This window comes from Notolabrus celidotus, chromosome 13 (assembly GCF_009762535.1).
Source record: "Notolabrus celidotus isolate fNotCel1 chromosome 13, fNotCel1.pri, whole genome shotgun sequence".
NCBI lineage: Eukaryota > Metazoa > Chordata > Actinopteri > Labriformes > Labridae > Notolabrus > Notolabrus celidotus.
Genome location: NC_048284.1, coordinates 19,895,587 through 19,918,941, shown reverse-complemented (window position 1 = coordinate 19,918,941; position 23,355 = coordinate 19,895,587). Strand labels below are relative to the sequence as shown.

The 23,355-nt window shown below is 38.0% G+C and overlaps 2 protein-coding genes across 2 annotated transcripts in view; one reads left to right on the top strand and one right to left on the bottom strand.

Moving 5' to 3' along the window:
* The window catches only part of LOC117823907 (inactive serine protease 35-like), a 94,256-nt gene that overhangs the window by 3,366 nt on the left and 67,535 nt on the right, over positions 1-23,355 (top strand). The window contains exon 2 of the mRNA XM_034699182.1: positions 11,413-11,546. The gene's annotated coding sequence lies outside the window, so the exon portion shown is untranslated. The remainder of the gene's footprint in view (positions 1-11,412; positions 11,547-23,355) is intronic.
* Positions 2,550-9,646, bottom strand: LOC117823909 (elongation of very long chain fatty acids protein 4-like). Its single transcript, XM_034699185.1, has 7 exons — positions 9,377-9,646; positions 7,683-7,768; positions 7,018-7,205; positions 6,153-6,233; positions 4,430-4,601; positions 4,149-4,276; positions 2,550-3,878 (listed from the first exon to the last, which is right to left on the bottom strand). The coding sequence occupies exons 2-7, from the start codon at positions 7,747-7,749 to the stop codon at positions 3,597-3,599; spliced, it is 918 nt and encodes a 305-aa protein (XP_034555076.1). The 5' UTR covers positions 7,750-7,768; positions 9,377-9,646; the 3' UTR covers positions 2,550-3,596.

Here is a 23,355-nt window from a genome sequence, read left to right as displayed (position 1 = left end):
CTGGATATAGTACATTCCTGAACCTGCATTAACTGTGCAAAAAGATCTACTTCAACACATTAAAAATATAAGAGTAGCCTACTCAGAATTTAAGGCAGGGCATGAATATTCTCTCAGGTGTCCCAAAGGCAAAAATGAAGCAGCTTTTTTGTCCCCATATACTTTCTAACTCACAGAAAATAAATAAATAATGAATAATGAATAATGATAATAATATTAATAATAATAATAATAATAATAATAATAAGAAGAAGAAGAAGAAGAAGAAGAATGTAAAGATGGGGTTTTAAAATGTCACAATCTGTTAGGCAGAAGGGTTTGATGTCACTACTGTGTTGCATTATAGGAACTGCAGGGTTCAGGGCTATTAAGCCCATTATACATGTCAGGGGCATTAACTCAATGTGTCTTAGCTTCTTAACTGCTTTGATTATTAGTATTCTTTTCTCTTATATGTGAAAATTTAATTCTGCTGACTTTTAACAGATGTATCCCCCATCCAGAATAGCCTATAAAAAAGTAACCAAGACTGTAATTGAACACTTCACCTAACACCTTCCCTGTAGCAGCAGTTTCAGGCACTAAGAATAACAAATTAGAAGTAATGCATCTTGTTGAATATGGGCTGATGTAAAGGTAACAATTTATTTTAGTCTGTTTTTAACAAACAATAAACTCATCAGACGGGCTCTCAGTTAAATTTTATGTAACAGGCACTGCCTTGAGGCCAATGTTTTTCAAATTTGTCCTGTTAAATGTGCACTTTAGTGCCTACAGTTTACAGCTGGACCACAAGCCCATGTGTATTTCCTGTTTTAATGGAAACATTGTTTTGTCCGCCAACACTTAGTTTAGCACAAAAACGATTTTAGGTACAAACAATACCTCTTTTGCACTTTACCAGGAATAACACTATGAATGCTTCCCTTCTCATCCCCCTTTGACCCACAATTGTAATGTAAGTGAGTTTAAGTCCAGTAGAGGGCAATCTTCACACACATAACCACACTTAAGCACACTGTCTCTCACAGCTGAGAGTCCATAAAACGCTGACTATTTGCACTCTGTTAGGCTGAATGAGCTCCTTAGTCATATAATTGTTAACAAGATGAGATGAGTGAGTGATGATTTAGGTTTTGCACAGGTTTAACCCCTTAAAAACCCACCCTTTACCCTCTAGAAGATTGACACTCAGATTCAAGCATGGGTCAGTCAGTGCAGGAAATGCCAGACTTTAGCCCTGCATATGTGCCATATAAAAGGAAAGACAAAGCATCGTGTTTGGGAACCAGCTGTTTGTTTTAAACTGCAACAGTTTTTTCTACATTTGGTGTGATATTAAATATCAAAATTAATTTGAGGCCATCCTATACTAGTAGTATTTAAATACAGGTATGTGTAACTAGTTCCTGTAGCAGCAGGCCTGCAGGTTATAGTGACCTGTGCTAAATGCCTTTGATAGAAAAGCCTTGGCCCTCCTGCAATCCTCTTAGTCCCTGGCTTAGATCCCTCTGTCCCTGTGGAGGACATACACCTCCTCCTCCTACTCATCTCATCCAGTCTATCATTCACATCTGAACCCTTAGAACTCCAAACACCTCCCTCCACCTCCACCCTCAGCAAAGAGGCAGGTGGTGGTGTGTCAGGATAAGACAGACGACTATGTTTAAGCAGTGCATGTAGGGATGAGGAAAAGTGTCTCAGTATGGAACACCCAATGTGGCCTGATAGATGAAGTTGTAGGGGAAACAGGATGGGTGTGATCTGAAGTTTTTCAACAACAGGAAAAGGATGGTGGATGAATAATTTAATAGATACCATTAGTGAATCCATAATGGGCTGAATGGGACAAGGTATTTTTCAGTGGTTGATGGAAAAATAGATTGGGGGTCTGTGGCAGGGGTAAAAACATGAAATGAACCAAACAGGCTTTAAATAACAAAAAAGGTCAAATTTGGTAGTTTCATGTAAAAAATAAATCTCATATTTATAAATATTTTGGGCCAGTGTTTCTCTTTGCTTGTTATAAAATAAAAGTCCAATTTATTTAGTAGAAGTTCAGGCAAAAGAAATCAACACTTTATCTCAGCCTAATGTTATCTCATCCATACACTTTGAAAGTTACAGTAGTGCCCTGATGGCAGATTAGTGGAGGCTTCTCTTCCAGTGACCTGCTTTCCTGGGTAATTCATGGAGTGACGTGGAAATAAGCTCTTTTGGAGCTAAAGCCAATTTACCCCCAAAGATTAGGACAGATCTGTCTGGACAGGCCAAAGACACAGCCTACCTCTGCCTCTCTCACACACCTTCAAGAACCATTTCCATCCTACAGATCCCAGCATGGAAGAGGGAGAGATGAAGGAAGGAGAGAAGTGAGGAAGAAGAGGGGATGGGGGATGGGAGGGTTTTTGGCTCCAGATTAGGTTCCTTATGGGTGACATCCTGATCCTATATGGTTGGTACAACATTGCTTTAGCATTAAAGTAGCTAACTCACAACTCATTTAAACCTGTACAACACATCAGAGCTGACACAAAGACTCACAAACATTAACTGTGGGGTGCTGACATTTTCTTTATTTCAATTATATGTACGGCCAGAAGCTGTGTCGCTTTCCTCTTTAATAAGACAATGAATAAAACATTTGTCATTTTAAAAAAAAAGCTCTTTTCAGGAAGACATTCCCTTCAGTCCTACATGGCAGTGAGACGACACTGAGCTGAACTTCAATCTCTTATTTTTGCACCTCAGCTACATCGCACAGCAAAATGAAATAAATCATGAGGACCCACACAAAAGTATTATAACAAAGATACCCACAAATTTGCATAAATACTAGAAGAAACTACAGCCCCCCTCCCTCCAAAGTGTTTCAAACCAGGTTTTTAATTCACAATGACGAAAAAAAAAAATTGCTTGTTGTTTTGTAAATGCAGCACAGTTATATCTGATACAGCAAGAGTTGGTAGTTGTAGTAGAATAAAAAGTAGTTGTATAGAGTCGATGGCAGTAATGAGAGCATCAGTTTATGATTTTTTGAATTTGTAAACAAAACTTCCCCCTGCTGATCAAAGAAAACACCTTTGGTATAAATTTCTGCATGTTCTTTCTTTTGGTTATAGTTAAAATAAAACTCTTTTAGAGCACTAGCATATAAATTAGCATATTAAGGTCTACTTAAGCTTTCAATTAAAACAATACTGGTATCCAGAGTACAAAAGTTGGAGGTGAATTTTGGTTGACAAGATAGTGGATGCTGAGCAGTTTGTAGGTCCTCTAATATTTTGGTCCTTTTACATTCCCAAACACAGTTGGACAGGAGAGCGCAGAGCCTACGTTATCAGCGTTCTGCTTTTCATTTGAATACAAAACTGTTATGAAGACAACCAACACCCCTCTCTTCCTCTCAGAAACCCTGACAGACACACCCACATACACACACCGCTATCCTTCCCCCTCCAAAGTTGGTCACAAATTGTATCCTTCTACATTACTGGCAGGGAGGACGAAGCCGGTTTGGTTTGTTTAATCCCTCCCCTCCCATCCCTTCTTCTCTGGCCCTTAAAACAAACGTCCAAGCAAGCCCTCGTCCTCCTTTACTCCCTCTTCGCTCTTCCTTTCTTTTGCCTCTTCCCGTTATCCTCCACCTCTTCCACTTTACTATGGCCGTTAGTTACCATCGAGGTGCCGTTGGTGACCGGTTTGCCTCCTTTATGTGAGGAGGAAGGTTTGCGTCGGTAAGCGTGGTAATAGAAATTGGCGAAGAGGATGATGAAGGTGACGGCATAGCCAATCAAAGCCCACTGCATCCAGTTGGGGAATGGACATCCGGTGTAGAGGGAGTGACCGGCATGGCCGATGGTCACGTGGAACTGGATCTGTGAAAAATAAATAATGTAAAATGATTACATTATTCAGCAAGAATGTACAATGTGAAATAACAACGTGGTTAAACTCTAAAACAAAACAAGCAAAAAGTATTTACACCTCACAAGATTTAAATATTTTCTTATATCAGGATTTTTTTCCACATAATTATAAATTATTTCAGGATTTAAGGTGGAGTTAATCGCAAATCGCATGCACTTTTTTTCTTGAACATCTAAGAAAGAACACACTCAAATATATAGTCCTAAAATAACACCCACCATCTGAATAATGGTGAGGTATTTCTTCCACCAGAGATACTTCTGCATCTGAGGTCCCAAAGCTGCCAGGCCATAGTAACCATACATGAGGACGTGGATGGAAGAGTTGATGGTTGCACCAAAGAACGCTGTTGGGAGATTAAAAAGTTGAATTGAAATGAAATGAGAATGTGGTCAAAGGACTGGCATGTAAACCCATTGAAAGACTTGATGAGCCAGATTAATCTGATGGATTCAACATCTTACAATCAAAATAATTATTAAAATCCTTTTGTACTCACACTGTCCACCGGGGACCCATTTGATGCCAATCCACCAGAGGATGAACATAGTGCAGTGATGGTAGACATGGAGGAAGCTGACCTGGTTGAACTTTTTCCTCAGGATGAAGAAGACTGTGTCTAGGAACTCCACTCCTTTAGAGATGTAGTACCACCAGAGAGCAGATGCTATCTGAAGACATGAAATGGATTCAGTAAGTTACTGCAGCTCACAAAGTTAGATCTGCGAAGCACACATCTGTCAGTTTGCAATAGAATCTTTGATAGATCATCCTTAAACTGAGAGTAAAATAACAGGTGTTGCAGAAAATACATTTACAGCTCAATGTTGCCACTCAAGATACAACTGGCTTGGTTCATCATTCTCACAACTGATGACAAAAATCCCTATTCAGTCAACCTGCTGCATGATCTTGGAACCAGGGGGGATTTGAAGAACCCTTCTCTTTTCACAGCAAACCAAGAAAACGATGGAACGTGACGATGCAGATGGAAATAGAGCCGTGTTTCAAGATGAAATCATTAAACAACAACTAGCTTGAGCAATCATAACACTTTTTAGATGACATAATGCCAAAGGACTATCCTTAAAATTGTTGCAAAGAAAACTCTTTTACCTAATATTTATATTCTTATGTCACAGTGGATCACAGAACACTAAACTACTGAAGGCCATTATAGCTTGAATACATCATATCAGGAGTAACATATCGATATACAGTATATTACCCCAATTTACAGCGTTCTACTCTTGTAGCCGAACATTAACAGATCTCATTCAACAGGATAGACACTAAATCGGCCACCCAAGTTAATGTCATAGTTTAAGTATTATGAATCCATGCATGGAGATTTCTAACAATAATAATGTAATATAACATCTTTGCCATATTATATCATGTTATATTACATTATTATTGTTTACTACAACTCACGGTCATATTACATACCCATATTTATTTTTATTTCATTGCTTAATCTGTCATTACCAACCATAATCACACCATGTTAACCTGTCACTACTGAATCATTTTTAATACTGCCTGTAATTACTACTATTTAATCTAAATTCCATCTGTAACATGTATATATCTAAATTGTATTATATCTTTATTTTCCAATTTTTTTTTAACTTATTTTATTTTACTTATTGACACTTCTCCTTGATTGTACTTATGTCTGGGTTGCTGTAACAACTGAATTCCCCCCCCCCCCCCCAGGGGATCAAAGTAAAGTAATATCTCATCTTATCTTAAATAAACAGCTGATAATTTCACGATTACACGCACCATTGTTCCCCCCCCCCCAAAAAAAGTCACAAAAGGCTTCACTTCACTCCTCTCAGCCTGAGACACACATGGCTGCAGTCTAAGCCATGGTTACTGTGGCATTATGCCAGTGTGGAAGGCCTGAAGGTGGAGATGTGGGCGGAGTGTGTCAGTGGTGAGACCAATTACTCCAACCTATCTGGGTGCAGGCCACACCCTCTTTGTCCTAAAAACCACTAGAGAAATTAACCTTTATCACTGTGTGTTTATTTCCTCCTTTAACCCCTGACTTATCTAAATGATCTGATATAAAGTTACAGTGATCTCCTTAACGTCAACAGCAGGATTACACCATCTGTACTGTTCTATGAGTTCAGAATCCCAGCTCACAGGGGTGTGTGAATCCGCATACTGGTGTTGGATATGTATATATTTGCTAGTTGCAGTAAACTTACCCTGACTTCATTGACATCCTTGGAGTAGTTGACAGGCTGACAGAGGTAGCTGTACCCAGCTGCTTTAGAACCTAGTAGGAGCTGATGGGAAGAAAGAAAAGACAAAGTCAGGGGGAGGTTGAGAGGAAAATGGCCGACATAACCCTGACTTGGAGGTAGCACTGGTTAGGGCGTTGATTCAATATGAGTAAAAACCTTTCTTTTTCTGAAACTAAGGGTTCACGCATCAACAGATTCCATCTGTTCTTTTTTGGGGGGAATTTCATGTTTTATAAAAGTTTTTTTTACGAAAACTTCAGTTTTCTTTAAGGCGTTAGGTATTGATCATTCTAACAGCGCATATTATCCTCTGCGTTGCATATTGCTGCTTGCATAATGACACACAACACAAAGCAGTTTTTTATAAGGGCTGTAAAAGAAGAACTCAAATGTACAACCTCTTATTAGATGCATGGTAGAAATATTATGTAGTAAGCAAGACAATAGAAGTTTCTCAACCTTGCATGCATGTAGCAATAAATAAACATTACAGACAAGGTGGTAGGACTTTATACTGTTTTTGACTTATAAGGAGCTGTTAATTCAGACAATTATGGACTGTGACAGTGTCTATCTAAAAGTGTTTCTATAGTTTATTGAGTCTTGTTTTGTTGAGATGAAACATCCTACTCTAATTTTATGTTTGCAACGTAACCTGACAGAAAGCAAAATGACCTGACAGAAAGCAAAATGACATTGTAAAGCGATTTCAACATGAGGAAGCCATTGCGATATAAAGTTTGCAGGATCTGCTATGTCAATGCCTCGTCATCTCCTTCAATACAGTAGAAGTCTATGTTCATGTTGTAACACATGAAGTGCTCACCTCTTTGGCGATGTAGAAATTGAGCACCACCATGCTGAAGTTATACACTATGAGGGTCTTCCTGAGTGTATAGGGCTGGCGGTCCTGCATGTATCTAGGCCCCGCCCACAGGAAGAGCAGGTACAGGCAGCTGATGGCCAGAGTAGGGAGGGGAGATGACATGAACGGCCAGTTCTGTACCCTCTTGTCTGGAGGAAGAAGAGTGAACAGTATTGCAGACAATCTTAATCAACCACTTGACATGCTTTTTGTAGTTTTTGTTGACATTCATTAATGGGTAGGGATGACAATTTCATTATCAATGTTATTGTCAAAATAAGGTTGGAATAGCATGGCACTATATCAACGAGGGGACTTTTTTTTAAAAAGTATTATTACGCCCTCATTGATAAACTTTCTGTACCCACTTCCAGACCTTGTAGTTAAACCTATGTAGCTGTACTCTTATCACTTTTTCAAATGTAATAATAATAACAATAATGTAAAAGTATACTGAGATCTGCTAAAAACTATAACATAACATGCTCAGAATTGGACAATTACGCCCCATCTTTTCTTCTCTGTGAACTCTGACATCTCCTCAAGTGAGCCAGAGACTAATCATTCATCTGAATCTTAACACTGGTATCACGTGATGTACAACTGCATGACTATTAAGATCTTACCTGCTATAGAAAGGCTCCATTTGTAAAACTCTACAGTGTCATTCACAAAATGTGTTACAACCTCCATGGCTCTGGTCTTGATTACACTGTGGCAGGAACAAAAAGAGAGTAACAGAGAGGGAAGGGAAAGAGAATGCACGTCAGTCAGAGCCACCTTAAGTGAATTATACAGGCCATACGTATCCCATCAGTGTAACTAGTGGCATGAGGGGCTGCATCATCATTGTATACATTAAGAATGTGTCTCTTTTTTTTTTTAACTAATTATCTTTGTCATGAAAAGCTTGCAAATGTAGATGACTACATGGACTTTGAGCTCAGTATAAATTCAAGGATAAAGTTTTTCCATCACACTTTTTCTTCCAGTGTGACGTTGCTATTAACGCCCTCAAAAAACACATTAGGGCCTTTTTTCTCTTGCCTTTCTCTGAACAGTATGGTAACACAATCTTCTCAGTGATGCTAATGCATTTCTATTGATTCGTATCATTGCCAGACAGTCACAACATTTTGAGATGATAATAGGAAATAATATGAAGGATGGATATTCCTTTTTTCGCCCCTGTTCCAAACATCACCCTCCCCTCATGGACAGACAGAAAGATGGATGGAGTATAGATAATTAGATGGATAGACACAAGGATATGATTAATTATGCCTCTGATAATCTCTAGTAAGCTTGTTCGGCTAACTAAGAGCACAAAGTTGACATAAAAATCAGACTAATTGAGGGAAACGTGCATCTAATTGACTTTCATTAAGCATATTGTAACAGACAGGCCATATCCACCTAGGTGCTAAGAGAAGAACACTCTTTAATAATCTGTAATTAATCCCATGCGTCAGATCAGATACCCTGTAAATAATAAATAACTGTATACGGTGACGATAACTGCTCACCAATGAGTGCTGCTGACTGACCAAGCTCTGTATTGTCACTGACACTGGACGAGTGGTGTCCCTAAATAATGTGCAGGATGTTTTTACAGGACCTCATATGATAACATACAGACACACACACTCAGTCAGGGGGGGTTACATGTTGACCAAACTCTAGTTTATTCTCCCGTGGAGGGAAATGAGATAGAGAGGGTTAACCGGGTCTGTGCGCACACAAAAAGACAGGGGCGCATGTGTCAGCAGGTTTCGCTCAAGAGGCTTAAATTCAATTGATCTACGAGCTTAGATGTAGGCCTAAGTACAAATGCCCAACGACCCACAAGCCTGCCTGATGGTTATCTGCCTACATGTGAAATGGCACACTAAAAAAAGCTTCGATCATGAAGAAAGGGGAGATTAAAAAAGCTTGCACTCAGTTAGAGCAACACCCTACATCGTCATTTTGTAGTTGTAACATTAAACATTTAAGCTGATCATTTTTCAAAGGGGTTAATTATCTCCACATGGGAAGAAATACTCCAGGATTTGACAAAATTGACGTTTTTGCACAGGCTTAACAGGTGGGCGGATGAAAGCCAAACTTTATATATTCAATGAAATATGTTTCCATTGACGCACGTAGTTAAGTTGTTATGCCGTACACAAAGGACTTGGCTCAATTCCAACAGGCTACTTAATTAAGCCCTAAATTGTGAGTTAAACTGTTTTAAAATCAAACACAGGAAAAAAAAAAACAAGGCATGCTAAACAACAAATAGAGACAACACCACAGAGAAATCGTCGCAGTTACTTACGTCCTCGATATTTAAGAGCGTGTAATGACATCCGGTGCAATTTGATGCACAACTCCTCTCAGTGACTGCTGCTTCGCTCTCCTCCTGTCGTTCCTGCCCTTTAGTTTCTACGGTTCACGGTACAGCTCGACATAAAACAGCGATTTGGCAAAGAAACTAGACAAGGCAAGTGAAAATCTATGACTAAGAGAGGCCAATTATGCATTCAGTATGCGCCGGCCGCTCAGCTCATCATCTTCTTGCAATCTCCGAGACACCGAGAAGCCAGATGGCATTGCGCATGCGTGGACTCATCCGCGTGTGTCGTGTGTGTGTGCGCGCGCACGGTAGCCGTCGTCGTCATTAGAGTTTTCCTGAAAACGAAATGCTGTCACTGCTAATCTTCTGCGTTTACACAAATGTTTTTTTTTTTAAATTAACCCTCCTGTTATGTCCAAAAGTGTCAGAACCCCCAAAAATCCCAATACACATTTGTTTGAATCTATTTTTTTACTCCATTACTAACCATTTAAATCAAGATTTGGTCCATTTTTTTTTTTAAATTCTCACAGGTCATGGTTCATTTCTTTATTCTTTATTTATTAGGATCCCCATTAGCTTCCACATTGTGGTTGCTAGTCTCCCTGGGGTCCACACAACAAAACAAAAACAAGAAAAACAATTATTAAAAATCACACATTATCCATAAAACAAAGATGCAGCCAGTTATAAAAAAATGAAAATGAAAATGAAAAAATAAACTAAGTATCTGAGCAAATAAACGATGAGTAGCATTAAACTACATAATAATGGAAACAAAAACAAAATTGTCACAAACATCTTCAAAAATTAATGAAACAAAGACTTTTGTTATCCTCAATGTGGATAACTCACTCTTTTTTCATTAAAACTACTGTTAAAACTTTTTTAAATGTACATTGGAAAGCCCTTAATATAAATACAATAGTTTCACATTACATAGATTTTTGCTTATTTTATTTTACATTTTTTGATTTTTATGAAGTGATGTTGATGAAGTAACACAACACTTCTTCTGTCACATGCTGCCCAGATTTTTATGCTGCATTTAGCTAGTTTGGAAGGCATATATTGCCTAAAATAGACTTTAAAAAGGGTCAATTTGACCCGCAACATAACAGGAGGGTTAAACTGATTTTTCTTTTTTACTCGTCCTTGATTGTTAGTAGTGACCACCCAACGTGACCGAGGTGTTTCGTAAAATAACAAAAATAAACAAATAAATACAGTTAAAAATAGGTACAGGTTAAGCTCTGATAAGTTTGTGGATGAGTAAACCTTCCATGTCAATGTAAGTAATAAGAGGCATATGACAATGGAAGGACCCTTGAGATGCCCCTTTGGCTCATGCTGCTGCTCCCCTCTTTTGCGTGTTTCAGTGCTTCTTTATGCCCTAGATAATGGTGTACTGTTTTAACCCATAACATTTTACTTTATTTATTTTATGTATTTATTTTAATTTATTTATTGTATTTCATGTTATTTATTATATCATTATTATTTGATTCATTTATTTTTATTTCATTCTATTATAATGTTTTGATATTGAGTTATATTCCCTCTAAATGCTACCATGGGTGGGGATAGTGGGGGATTCTATTTATCAGTACATGTCATCACTGTGAATTATTACTATTACTGTTGTATTGAAAAATTCATAAATAAACTTTGTTTAAGAAAAAAATAGCTACAGGTACTGTATCTAAGAACATAATTCATAATTGTAACCCATGGCCTTTATAATGTTTGGACATCATAAAACACTTGCAGTTAGCTTCGTTAGTATTTCAGACATCTCTTAAAAACACAGTTTGGTACCAGGACTTTGGGCTTCATACAATGAACTTCAGGGTGACGAACAAAATATCTCAACTTTGAGATAGGTTGACACACAGCTTACTTTAGTTATTGTCAAATAAGCTAACCAAAGATGAGTTTCTTTTAAATACCTTGCAGTGTGATGCATATATTTGGTGGTAACTTGTCCCTTGTCGTCTTTACCCATGTCTGCCCACTAGATGGTGTTGTCAAGCTATCTTTGGATCTACAGTTCACCTGCACTGCTTAACACACCAGCTCTGCTCTGCTGCTCTGAAAAGGCCACAGGAGGAGGGATGAGGCCACTTATACGGAAGTCTCACCTACTCTGACAGTAAGTCAACAAAGAAGTTCCCACTCAAATATCCTGCTTAGGCACATTGTTGAAAATTCAATTCATAATACAACGTAACTGACCCAGTTTGTTTTATCATTTAGGCTACTAACACGGTACTTGCTAAAAAAAAACAGTGCATGACAAGTATGAGTGTGTGAATCTTAGGGGTTTATGTACAGCCAGGGCCGCATACAAGTTACAAATTTCATTGACATTGCCCACTAATTGAACTAAAAGGTCCATTACTCAGTCGTTGCATGGGACAGTTATTGGTATATTCATTCTTTATTTTCCATTTGTGTTGGTACAGCTGCACTGTTTTAACCTAGTCCAAAAACAAAAGAGCTGCTATCCAAATCACCACAGGAATGAGGCATGGAGAGAGAAAAAGACAGAGTTTGTGAGTGTGAAACATGGCCCCTATAATACAATGTGCTGGTGTTTCACACAAATACACATTTCTAATTTCTTCACAAAGCTAAGGCATTAATGTTCCGCTGAGGACCCAAGTGTATGTGTGAGTGTTTGTGCATGAATTCATACTAGAATAGTGTTACAGAAGAAATATTTCACGGTGTGCAAGGTGCAAACACTTCCTTATTGGTCATCTTTGCTGCCTTGTGTTTAAACATGTTAGCTATCTTCAAATGTGCGATAACACACTCATGGTTCAGCTGCAGATTTACATCGCATTTGTCTTCTCAGTAAGATTGGTACAGGGAAATAGATTTAGCTTCTAATAATCTGTAACTTTGATCAGCTGTACCTTTTACATATCTGTGAGCTGAATTAAGTAACAGCCTCAATTACTGCACTGTCCAAGTAACTGGCAAAATTATTGATATCCTACATGCAAATTCACTGTTAAATTCTGCATGTACACTCCAAACGCACCGTAACAGTTGTTTGTCCAGCTAAAATGTATTCCACATTTTCCTTGATGGTTCAGTTCATTTCAACAATTGCACTATAATTATAGTACTTGCTGCATGTGCTCAGGCAACACAAAACCTCTCATTTCTAAAATTGACAATCTTGACAATCATTGTCCTTATGCTAAGGAGGTGGTGTTGGAGAGGATATTTTTTCATTCAGACTTTGTTTGTTTGTGGATTCAGAGCTTTATATGCTTGGTTTCACTCTTTTGTATTAAGTTGACTGACTGAGTGGATCTCCAGTGAGGACAATTTATAGCCTACTTAATATAAGTTTGTTTGTCTGTTTCACGATAGGTATATAAATAATTTTATTTATGCGTTTTCTGAGCTTCATCTGCCTGCTTGAGTACTATTATTGTCACCTTCCATGCATACACACACCTTATACCATTGTGGACATTTACCAATTGGTTTACCATTTTCCTGAGCAGTATTTCAGGAGAGATATTTGATGCTCCTACTATCGCAAAATAACCATGAACACTGCTCTGTATTTTTTGCTTCAGATTATGGATTTAAAGAATCCACGTAATGTTAGAATAGCCCTGAATGTTTCCTGCATTAATATCTTTTGGCTGTCTTATAGGAATGTCTGTGTAAAGTGGTATTGCTCCTGTTACATCTGGAAAGTTGTGGTTGCTTGAAAATGGGGAAGAAGCAATTCAAGATTATTTTGCTCATCATATAGTCCTAACATGCAGGGTACAGCTGGGGTTACACCATGCCATTGCCTTAGTTTTATGCATGGGTGTCTAAGTAAAGCATTTTAAAAATTTAAATCTCCTGTGAGTAGTTTTTGACTTTTAGGAAACAGACTGAACTAAATGCTGATGACTCTGCATGACTTACAGAACAGAATAACACCACTGAGTAAAAGTGACAGCATGCTACTGAAACAGTCCTTGTTTACATTTTCTACAGCACAGATCCACATTAACTGAATTCTTTTACTGTAAAAAGAAAGCAGGATGAGTTTATATATTTATTTCAGGAAACACTACCTTAGTATGTTTGGGTTAAAACCAGCATCACCAAGATATAAGATGTACCACTTTGCCCACAAGTGTCCAGAATCAACACAAACCAAAAGTTCCTCACAGGAGCATAAAGACAACTTCTTTTTTTTTTATTCAGTGGTGTTTGTTCTCCAGCTGGTGGACTACTGCAAAGCTTTGATTCTAATTTTTAAAAGCCCATTTCAAACATTTCAAATAGTTTTTTTTTACAACAAAGAAGTCTACTTCTCCTCTTGTTGCTTGCATCTGAATGTGCTCTTCTCTAGAAAAGTTGAAGTGTCATGTGTTGGTGACTGAACTTCCTTTAAATACTCCTATTTTCTTCCTATGACTTCTTCCTTTCTTTTCTTGTTTTTCTCCTCCTGTTTGCCACTTTATGTAACTTCACCTCTCTCTGGGCCTGAATATTGTGTGTGGCTTGTTAAAATCTGTGTCTTTTAATGCTTTACATCTGCATCTGGTGCTACCAATTCCAAAAAGGTAAACATATTGCCTTTTTCATTGGTAGTCAACTCTTTTCAGCCTCAGTCAGATATGTATTAGCTTTTGATTCATGCTGTAACACATTAAATGCAAACCATCAAATCTGCAATGGAAATTTTCTTCTTTAGGGCACATTCACAGTCAACCACCTGGGACGAGCCGTTTTCCACATACCTTTGGAGCAGTGCACTCACTGCTGTAAAAACAGTCTTTTGGGGAAATACCACATTTTCCAAACCATTCTCCGAGTAAGGGTGATTTTTTTTTCTCACGGCCCCCTCTTATTTGGATAAGTTGGCTGTTAAAATGTTTCTATATGGCATGTCTGTTATACACACAGAAAACAGGAAAACCTATACCACTGACAGAGATTTGTGCAATATTTAACGATGTGTGAGAGGAGTAGCACAGAAGTAACTCAAGTCAAGATTGCGCGGTCGGCCTCTGATTCAGCACGTGCAGCCAGGAAATTACAGGCTTAAGGAGATTTGGCTCTTAAATATACTTACTTTTGTCAATGGTTTCTCTATCTGTAAACTTGTGGTGAGTATGCATTCAACCCATGTGAAATCTCTGCTACTTTACATCCATGTCTGCACAATCCTCTTGCGTTTGTTACAATTCTTCTTTTTTTGTTTTTTTTGTTTCAGGGTCAATCATATCCTAATCATATGCAGCCGTTTCACATTAACGCCTCAATTCATGCCGTTTAATTAGTGTTCCTGCCCTCTCCATAGTATCACCAAGAACATCTAATTGCAGGGAGCTGTTTTCTTTCACACTCTCTGTGTAATCTGGATCAAGTCTGCTCGGTTAGAGTTGGTTCATATGGTTTTAATTTGAAAGGCATATGCTTTAGGCTGAGATGTAACTGGCTTCATTCAGTAGCTGATGCCTCTCCGTCTATAGTGGCTCTCTAGATGTGGCATTAGATCACAGCTTGTGCAGTTTTGAGGCTAATGGGCTTCTTTACTGCTTTATATCAAACAGAATTCCAGTTGCACACATGTATATGTGCTCTACATGTGCACACACAGTGTAGTGTCCTCATCTGACCTCAGAGTAAAGGGAACCCCTCCCCTGCTGTAGTGTGTGGCCTGAAGTGCCCACAGCTGCCATGCAGAGAGCACCTAAACACTGGGATGATTATACCATTACCATAATAACTTTTTTTTTTAACCTTTTTCCACCATGCACATTCATTTTTCCTCTCTCATCTTTGCCAAAACCTCCTGTCCCACTCACACCGTTTCTCTAAAAATGTAACTTTTTGTCCATTCATGGTGTTAACCCCCCCTACCCCCCTACATTAACCATTTTCATTCATCAACATTGTTCTGAGTAAGTTTCCCTTCTGCATTTCTTTTCTTCCACATGTCACATGTCCATCTGCACTCTTTGCTTTTTGCATGGCCACACACACGCATTGTTGAATCCGTATTTATACAGCAGTGGTAGAACTTGCAGCGACGCCCTGTTTACACTTATACTGAAAATTAAATATAAAATTGCAGTATAACAGGAACCGTCCTAAACAAAACAAAATGATAAACAAACAGAATTGGTTTGAGCAGTTACAGGGGGATGGGTGGAATATTTTAGAAATTACAGAGGAGCAAAAAAGCTTAAATTTTGAGAAGGTTTGTAAATATTGCCAGTAAATGTAATCTTAATTGGTTCCTGAAGCATCAGTGAACCATGACAGAAAGTTAAATATGAAATATATTTTCACAGAACTTAAGATAAGATTGAGAAAGCAACTTTCTGATAAAGACTCCTTGAATTAAGAAAAGAAAAGAAAAACCATGATGACCATACTGTATCTGGCATGCAGAAAAGACCACCTAACCTTAACATTTAAAATGATGGGTGTTTTAATTATCTCCTGCAGTGAATCTAAAAGCAGAATGAGTCTGACTTAAGTGTTGAGGCAGAAATAAATACATATCCAATCTAACACTTACCAACTCTGTGCTATGACTTTTTTGCTTTACGAACTGTTTATCTACTCCGGTACATACATATATTATATGTAACCACCTGCTGCACCAGAGCTGTCTTTCTGTCATACACTGTACAGTTCCCCTTGACCTGTTTATTTAATTACTGTTAATTTATCCATCCAATAAGCGATAACTGTTTTTTTATTTATTATTATTCATAGATGTAATTAAACTCCAGCCAGTGTATTACTCTGTGCAATAACTGTCAGTTTATTTAAATAGCGACAAATGTACATATATTTATATTCTTATATACATATCAATATATACATATATATGTATATTTTTACCAGATTGTAATGCTGCTGTATGGAAATGCTGCCTAATAAGGTTTTGTTGTGTCTTTGTACAATGACAATAAAGTGCCTGTTCTATCCTCCCATAGTTACAAATTAATATCAAGGTCTTTTCTATGATCTAAAAAAAAAATCCAAACAACATCCCAAACCCTTCTTATCTACATTGAGTATCATGTGTCTGTATCATTTATGTATGTAGGAAAGGGTAAACTGGACAGGGTCGGAAATCAAGCCCTGTGGCACTCAAGCTGCATGGCCCCAAATCCAGATGTATCCTTTCTTGCATACTGATATTTGTCTGATATTTAAAATAACTAAATAACATAATAATAATTGTGATAAGAGACACAATGTGAAGTTGTCAATCTAACAGGAAAGCAATACGTCTGTAAAGACCTGACACACCAGTATGTTTGTTTTTATGACAGATAAAGTGTTGATCGAGTTGCAGACTGAAAGTGTGACAAAGTTGCAGTCTAAAGTATCATTATGTCTCAGGCATAACACATTTTAGAAGTTTGCAGTGCACATAAGAAGGTCTGCAAAACTCCTGAAGCTGTCATAATTGATATCAGGATGCTGTCATCCTGCAGGAAAAAACATTGGCATCTTCTTATTTATAAATGCATCCTAGGACTACTTCCCTCTTACCTCCTTGCATATATTACACAAAAGAACTCAGGAAGTCATAATCTTCGATCTCAGGATCTTTTATTATTATCTGTTCAGAGGGTCAGGACTGAACTTGGGAAAAACGCCTTCAGGTTTGCTGCTCCCTCGACCTGAATGCCTTACAAAAGGATCTAAAACTGTCTGATATGACATCTTTGAATGCTTTTAAGCGGTCCTATAACGACTTGGAGGATGAAGCATTGGTCTGTAGATGTTTTGCTTAAATGTGACATTCTGTTTTTCTGGAGGTACCTGTTGTGTAGTTGTTGTATGTGTCTGCTATTTGTATTTATGTCTATTGTAATGTTGTAACTGTGCTGCTGCCTATCTTGGCCAGGACTCTCTTGGAAAAGAGATTTTTAATCTCAATGAGCATTTCCTGGTAAAATAAAGGATGATAATAATAATAATAATAATAATAATAATAATAATAATAATAATAATAATAATAATAATAATAATAATAATAATCACAGTGTATTGGAAAACTGTAAAAAATTCAATTATATGAGAGAGGGTCATACCACAGAGAACTATAGCATTCAAATCTGCTGTCTCCTGACCTTTATAGAGCTTTTTTAAATAAGTTTCAGCTCATTAGCTGTCTGGCTATCTCTCCCACTGGTTATATAGCATTGTTATTGAAAAGTCTTTGGCAGTTTTATAAGCTTGAAAAAAACGACCTTACAGGAGTAGCACTAGATCATCACACAGTCAAAACAAAATTGGTGACATTAGGCAGCTTAAAACGACTGTTACAGTAATCCATCAAGTGTGTAAGGAGCAAGGGGGCCCCCATGAACAACATAGAATTGGGCCTCATCACTTCATTACCACGAATGTTGAAATAATTTTAGAGCCTTGTCATTCATGGGCCCTTAGAAATGTCCTATATCAATTCCTCGTATAGCCCCCTGCTAAGGAGACATAATAGCTAAAAGACATAATTGGACTTGAAGTAAATTTCCCCATTGTGGGACAAATAAAGGACTATCTTATCTTATCTTATCTTAATCAAATGCCCACCATGATAAACAAAAATGTTGCTGTGTGACAACACATGCATAAAAATACAGATATGCAAAACCAGCAGTGTAAGTGGTGATCAGTGTGTGCAGTTTGTTTGCATTTCATAAAGGGTATAGGTGTGTGTTCAAGTGTTCAACCCTTTGTTAAAATAAAGTCTGCTTTGTGGGAAAGAAAATGTAATCTGGGTTGATATGTGACCGATTCTTTGTAACCAAAGCCAGGATCATTTCTGCAGATAGTACCACAAAAAAGAGATTATAAGGTCTGCTGTAATGTTTTCATGACCTGTAGTGCAACATGTCAGTCACAGTCAGTGCAAACCACAGACAGAAAACAGATGCAGTTGGGTGGCTGCTCTATGGGGGGGCAGGCTCTGTTGTGCTGTTTGGTCTGCAGCCTTTGTCTTTACTTGAAACATACTGTAACACTGTAATTCTGAATAACTGGGTTTATGCTCCATAAAATAACTTTTTAAAAATGCTGGATATTTCAGTTTATACTTTGAAGAAATACTTTTAAATAGTAGCATCTCATCTGTTTGTATCATGAACCTTTCATTAATCAGTGTGAGCCAGTGATGATGTCATTCTGCATGCTTCACTGGACCCTAATAACCTCTATGACCAAACCTCACTTGTAAAAATCCACTTTTTATTCAACCACCTACCTCGTAACGACAGTGCTTTTTCACACTTTGAATTACACTTTAACAAGCTCCTCATTTCACTTCTTTACGGCCTCCTACGTTGTTATGAATGTGAGCAGTGTTTTTGTATGTGTCTGTAAGAATCTGATAATATTTTGAAGGAAAATATTTTCCTTCCTAGACCAAAAGCTAGCTGGAAGGGCTTAAAATGTGTTCACTGACATGGCATTACTACAGGAAATCTGATTCCCAGGATTTTTCCTAACTGGCACTTATTTTGACTACACTGTGCCATATTTTTCCTAGTGCATGTTGGATGTTTTATTGTTAATGCATAAAAACAAGTACTAGAGTTATTAGGTTATTTAGTGTGGCAAAAGTTGGATGTGTAGCCAGTAGAGAGGGTCTTTAACTGTGCCGTGGAAAGCCGGAGTCAATATGAACTACATCCAGCACAATGTTGTCACTAAGTATATTTTCATCTGGTTCAGGACCAGCTCTGCCAAAAAGCCCCGTAACCAGGACGTGGTTAATGGGCAGATAGGCTACACTGCCCACACTAAATTAGCATCAGCTCTCTTTTCTGGCCTGCTTTATGGCTCCAACAAGCTTTTCAGTGAACACAGTGAGGACAGTGAAGAAAGGGGAATCCTTCCCTGAGCTTTGTAAATTGTAACATCATTTCTTTTTCTAAATTATTTTTAAACATTTTTTATTTTTTATTTTCAGAGCACCGCATTCAGACAGACACTTTAACAGTTTTACATCGTTTTCAGTCATCATGACATTAAGTTTTCAACCATTTCACAGTCTGCCAGTGTCCATATCTGTCCCTCTTTTCAATGTCCATCTCCAATGCAGTGCAATTCTGAAAATAGTTGCAGCAGAGGCTAAGATATTTAGTGACCTTGTTGGGGACTTAAATGTTTTTGAGCCTCATCTCTCAAATTTTATAACTAAAATCCAAAAGTAGGGTTTCCTTTCAATGTAATTTAGTCCTAAACCTTTATCACGATAACTCTGATAGGGTTACAGGTTGAGCAGTATTATCCATGACTTTTAAATGGTCCACTCTAAATCTCAGAGGGGTGTCAGTCTCTAAAAATACTAATTTATAAATAAAAATTATTTTTCCAATGACTCAATATTTAATTGTAAACCCTTTTCAGAGATGGGGTTGCCCATCTAGGTTAGATTGTAGCCCATCTAGGTTAGATAGGCTAACCCTACATCTGTGACTAGCTCCTTCATTGCTATTGTAACTTGCAGCACATTTGAAAGCACACTGACATCCCTGCACGTACTTAGCATATTATATTAGTATGTAGTATGGAATTGGGACGGCATTAGTTCTTAGGTAGGTGCTGCAGGTATAGCAGTCGCTTGTTAATCCTCTGCCCCAGAGAGCTCAAAGCCTCTCAGCACTGTCACGTTCTGTTAATGTTAATCTGAACTGGATGCACTGCCAAGGAGCTGACCCACTGCCTGCGACCCTGCCACAGCCGGGGTCAGGCTCTTACGTCACCCAGAGAGGCGGGTTGACCTGTGCCAGTGTGCTGCTCTCTGGAAATTACTGCCAATTACCTGTGCCTGAAATGCCAATGACCTGTGGTAACACTCAGAAACACACACTCTCACACAATGGTTGGTGTTAAACGTGCAATTTAATTACTCCCTAGTTCAAAGGTGTAAAGCAAATACAAATATTGCATCATATATATTGAATTATATGGTATCCTATACTATCTAATTTGATCATACTGTACTGATTGTATCGTATCCTATTTTATCATATGATATCAAATCACAATGTGTTTTATTGTGTTATGTCCAAGCGGCAAACTCTGGTCTAAAAATATGAGTCCAATGCGGACGTGCTAAAAACTGCAGTTCATCGAGGATCCGCTTGAGGCTGGCTCCTGAAGTACTGTAAACCACATACACACCAATTCAAAAAGCCGATCTTTACAGCAGAAATAAACATGTTTACAGCCTGGTACAAAAGACGAGTGTAGTCTGGATAGATCATTTCTTGATCGGCACACACTGTATGGAGGGTGAATTTTTTTCTAACGCGGCAACTTCAAAGATATTGAGATTACGAGTCTTCCAATGAGAGGCACAGCTGACTTGATTGACAGGCGAGAACACTGTAGCTGTTGGCTAGGAGGCTCATAGCCCGTCTCTTTACGTCACAATCGCTCGACAGCAGCAATATGGCTGCAGACGCCGACGATTGGCCTCAAAACAGCGCTTCAGAAACAGATGGGTGATGTCACGGATACTACGTCCATATTTTATACAGTCTATGGTTATATCTTACCACATTTTGTCATATTAAACTGTATCATAGCATGTCATGTCGTTTTGTATCATATTGTATAATGATTGACCATGTTACATTGTATAATATAGTGTCATATCCTATCTGAATGCCTCATACCATTGTAATGTGGTGTTTTAGATCATATCATTGTGTATAATATTTTAACTTTTTGTAATCTATCGCATTATTTTGCATCGCATCATACTGCATTGTATCCTATGATAATATATGGTATCGGATAGGATCAGATCGCATCCTATTAGATTAAGTTGTGTTATGTCGTATCGGATCTTATAATTCCCATCATGTCCTGTCGTGTCAAATAGTATCATCCACAGACCTCACGGAACAAACTGTTAAATGATTTTTCATTTTATTAAACAAAGGAAAAGCATATGTTTTTTTAGCAGCCAAGAGCCTGTCAACATTTGTTTGTGATGGAGAGTTGGGTTACAGAGGGAAGCTTGTCAGTGTAGGACACATGCTGCCTCTGCATTTTTTAACAAAACAGGCAGCGGCTCTGTAAACGTCTGCACCAAATAAGCAAATTTGAAACAGTTGTTTTCAGGAAAGAATTCAGTTGTTTGAGTGGGTCTTATGCAAGAAATTACTGTCAGTGTACAGTGTACACAGTGTACACAGAATAGACCAGCCATGTAGGTATTTCTTTGCTTCATGTGCTGCTGGATGTCCATGTGGATTTTATTCAATTATGGCTTGAATTAAGGCAGACATTGTGTAGAGACAACATTCCAAACTTATACGCTTAGTTTCACTTAGATAAAAGGAACAATGAGGTTGTTATGTTAAATGATAAGCCTCATAATATAACTCATGTATTATAAATAGGACTGATACCATGAAGAAAGATAACACTCTGCTCCACCACTCAGTCATAGAACTAGGGTTGCAGTGAATAACCTTTATCTTTAATATTCTCATAGTGCACAATCCCAAAATGAAATAATAATAAAGTGTGTACCCTTCTGTTATGAACTAACCAGTTGTGTTTTATGTGTCCGAAACATATTTTATACACCACCTGGGTCCTCCAAGACAAGCGAACTACTCCTCTGAGGCGACTGGCAATTACACTGTCCCTAGACACCAGTGTTATCCAATATTTACCCAAATTGGCCTAAAATTACCAAGAGTCCCACAAGTGTGTCTGGTTGTTGCAGGGTAGGCTGATTATAACTTGTTGTTATCGTCACAAACCTCAGTTGCCAAGGAAAGCATAAAGACAGGACAAGAAAAAGTGCAGGGAAAAGGTTTCAGCAGGATTGGCTGAACAGAATTTCAACTCATGCAATGTTTTAATTAGGTGCATAAGTGTTACTGTAAATCCACATTTAGTAAACAATTCATTTGTTTCTTTATTGCTGGATGTCAGCACATTTACATCTCTGGGTTGAGAGCAGCTACAGAAATTAGGGTTCAAGCATTCAAGTTTGTAAAGCCTGCATGAGACAATTCAATCAATTACCGCAGAGGAATTGCTTGGAAAGTGTAGCACAGAACAAAACATAAAAATCCCCAAACTTTCCCTGTTGGATCTGGCCTCAGACGCTGTTGGAGCTGTTCGCCATATCTAAGGCTGCATACCAAACGTCAGCGTTTACTGATTTGAGACATTTGTTATCACTCAAGACGATAAGTTTCCAGCTGGCAAGACGCCGTATGAACAGTTTACACACACACACACAATGAATTATAGTTTATTACTGTGTCTCTTTGCATCTAAATAATTATCCGACAAAAGTGAGTAGACTATAGCCAAACACACAATTAGCACAAGGCACTAATGGGTTATCATGTTTAATGTGGTAGTAAAAGATCAGCACATGCAGAAACTTAGTTCAGTGCATTGATCGATCTTTGACCTTTCATTTTTCTGTTAAGGTTAACATTTGCTTAGGTTTTCAGAAGAAGTGACCTGTTTTCACTTTTTCCAGCTTTAGTGGATCCATTTTCGCTGTCGCTTGCATATTTCAAAAGTCTTTGTTCTTTTTGGCCTTTGATGCCCTTTAAAAGCGTTGCATTTAAGCAGTCATTATTTCGTTTTTTTTAATGGACTAAATTGACTTTAATTTGTTTATTCTGCAGCCAGGGTTTAATTTAGTTGTTTGTGTTGTCATTCCCAGTTGTCCTGAGGCCTACTGGATGGCACACAAACACATTCACATTGTTCATTTGATGAATCACATTAAGATGAACTTGTGGTTACATTTACAGCATTGAAAGTCATCTTTGGAGTTCATGAATAAAAGGAAAAAGTCTGTGCGTGCTTTTTCCGGCGTGTTTGTTGTGTGAAGAGATGTTTGTTGCATTTTTTCTAACTTGTTGCCAGCTGGTTGCCTAACCCACTCTACCATAACCCTTACCTACATACTG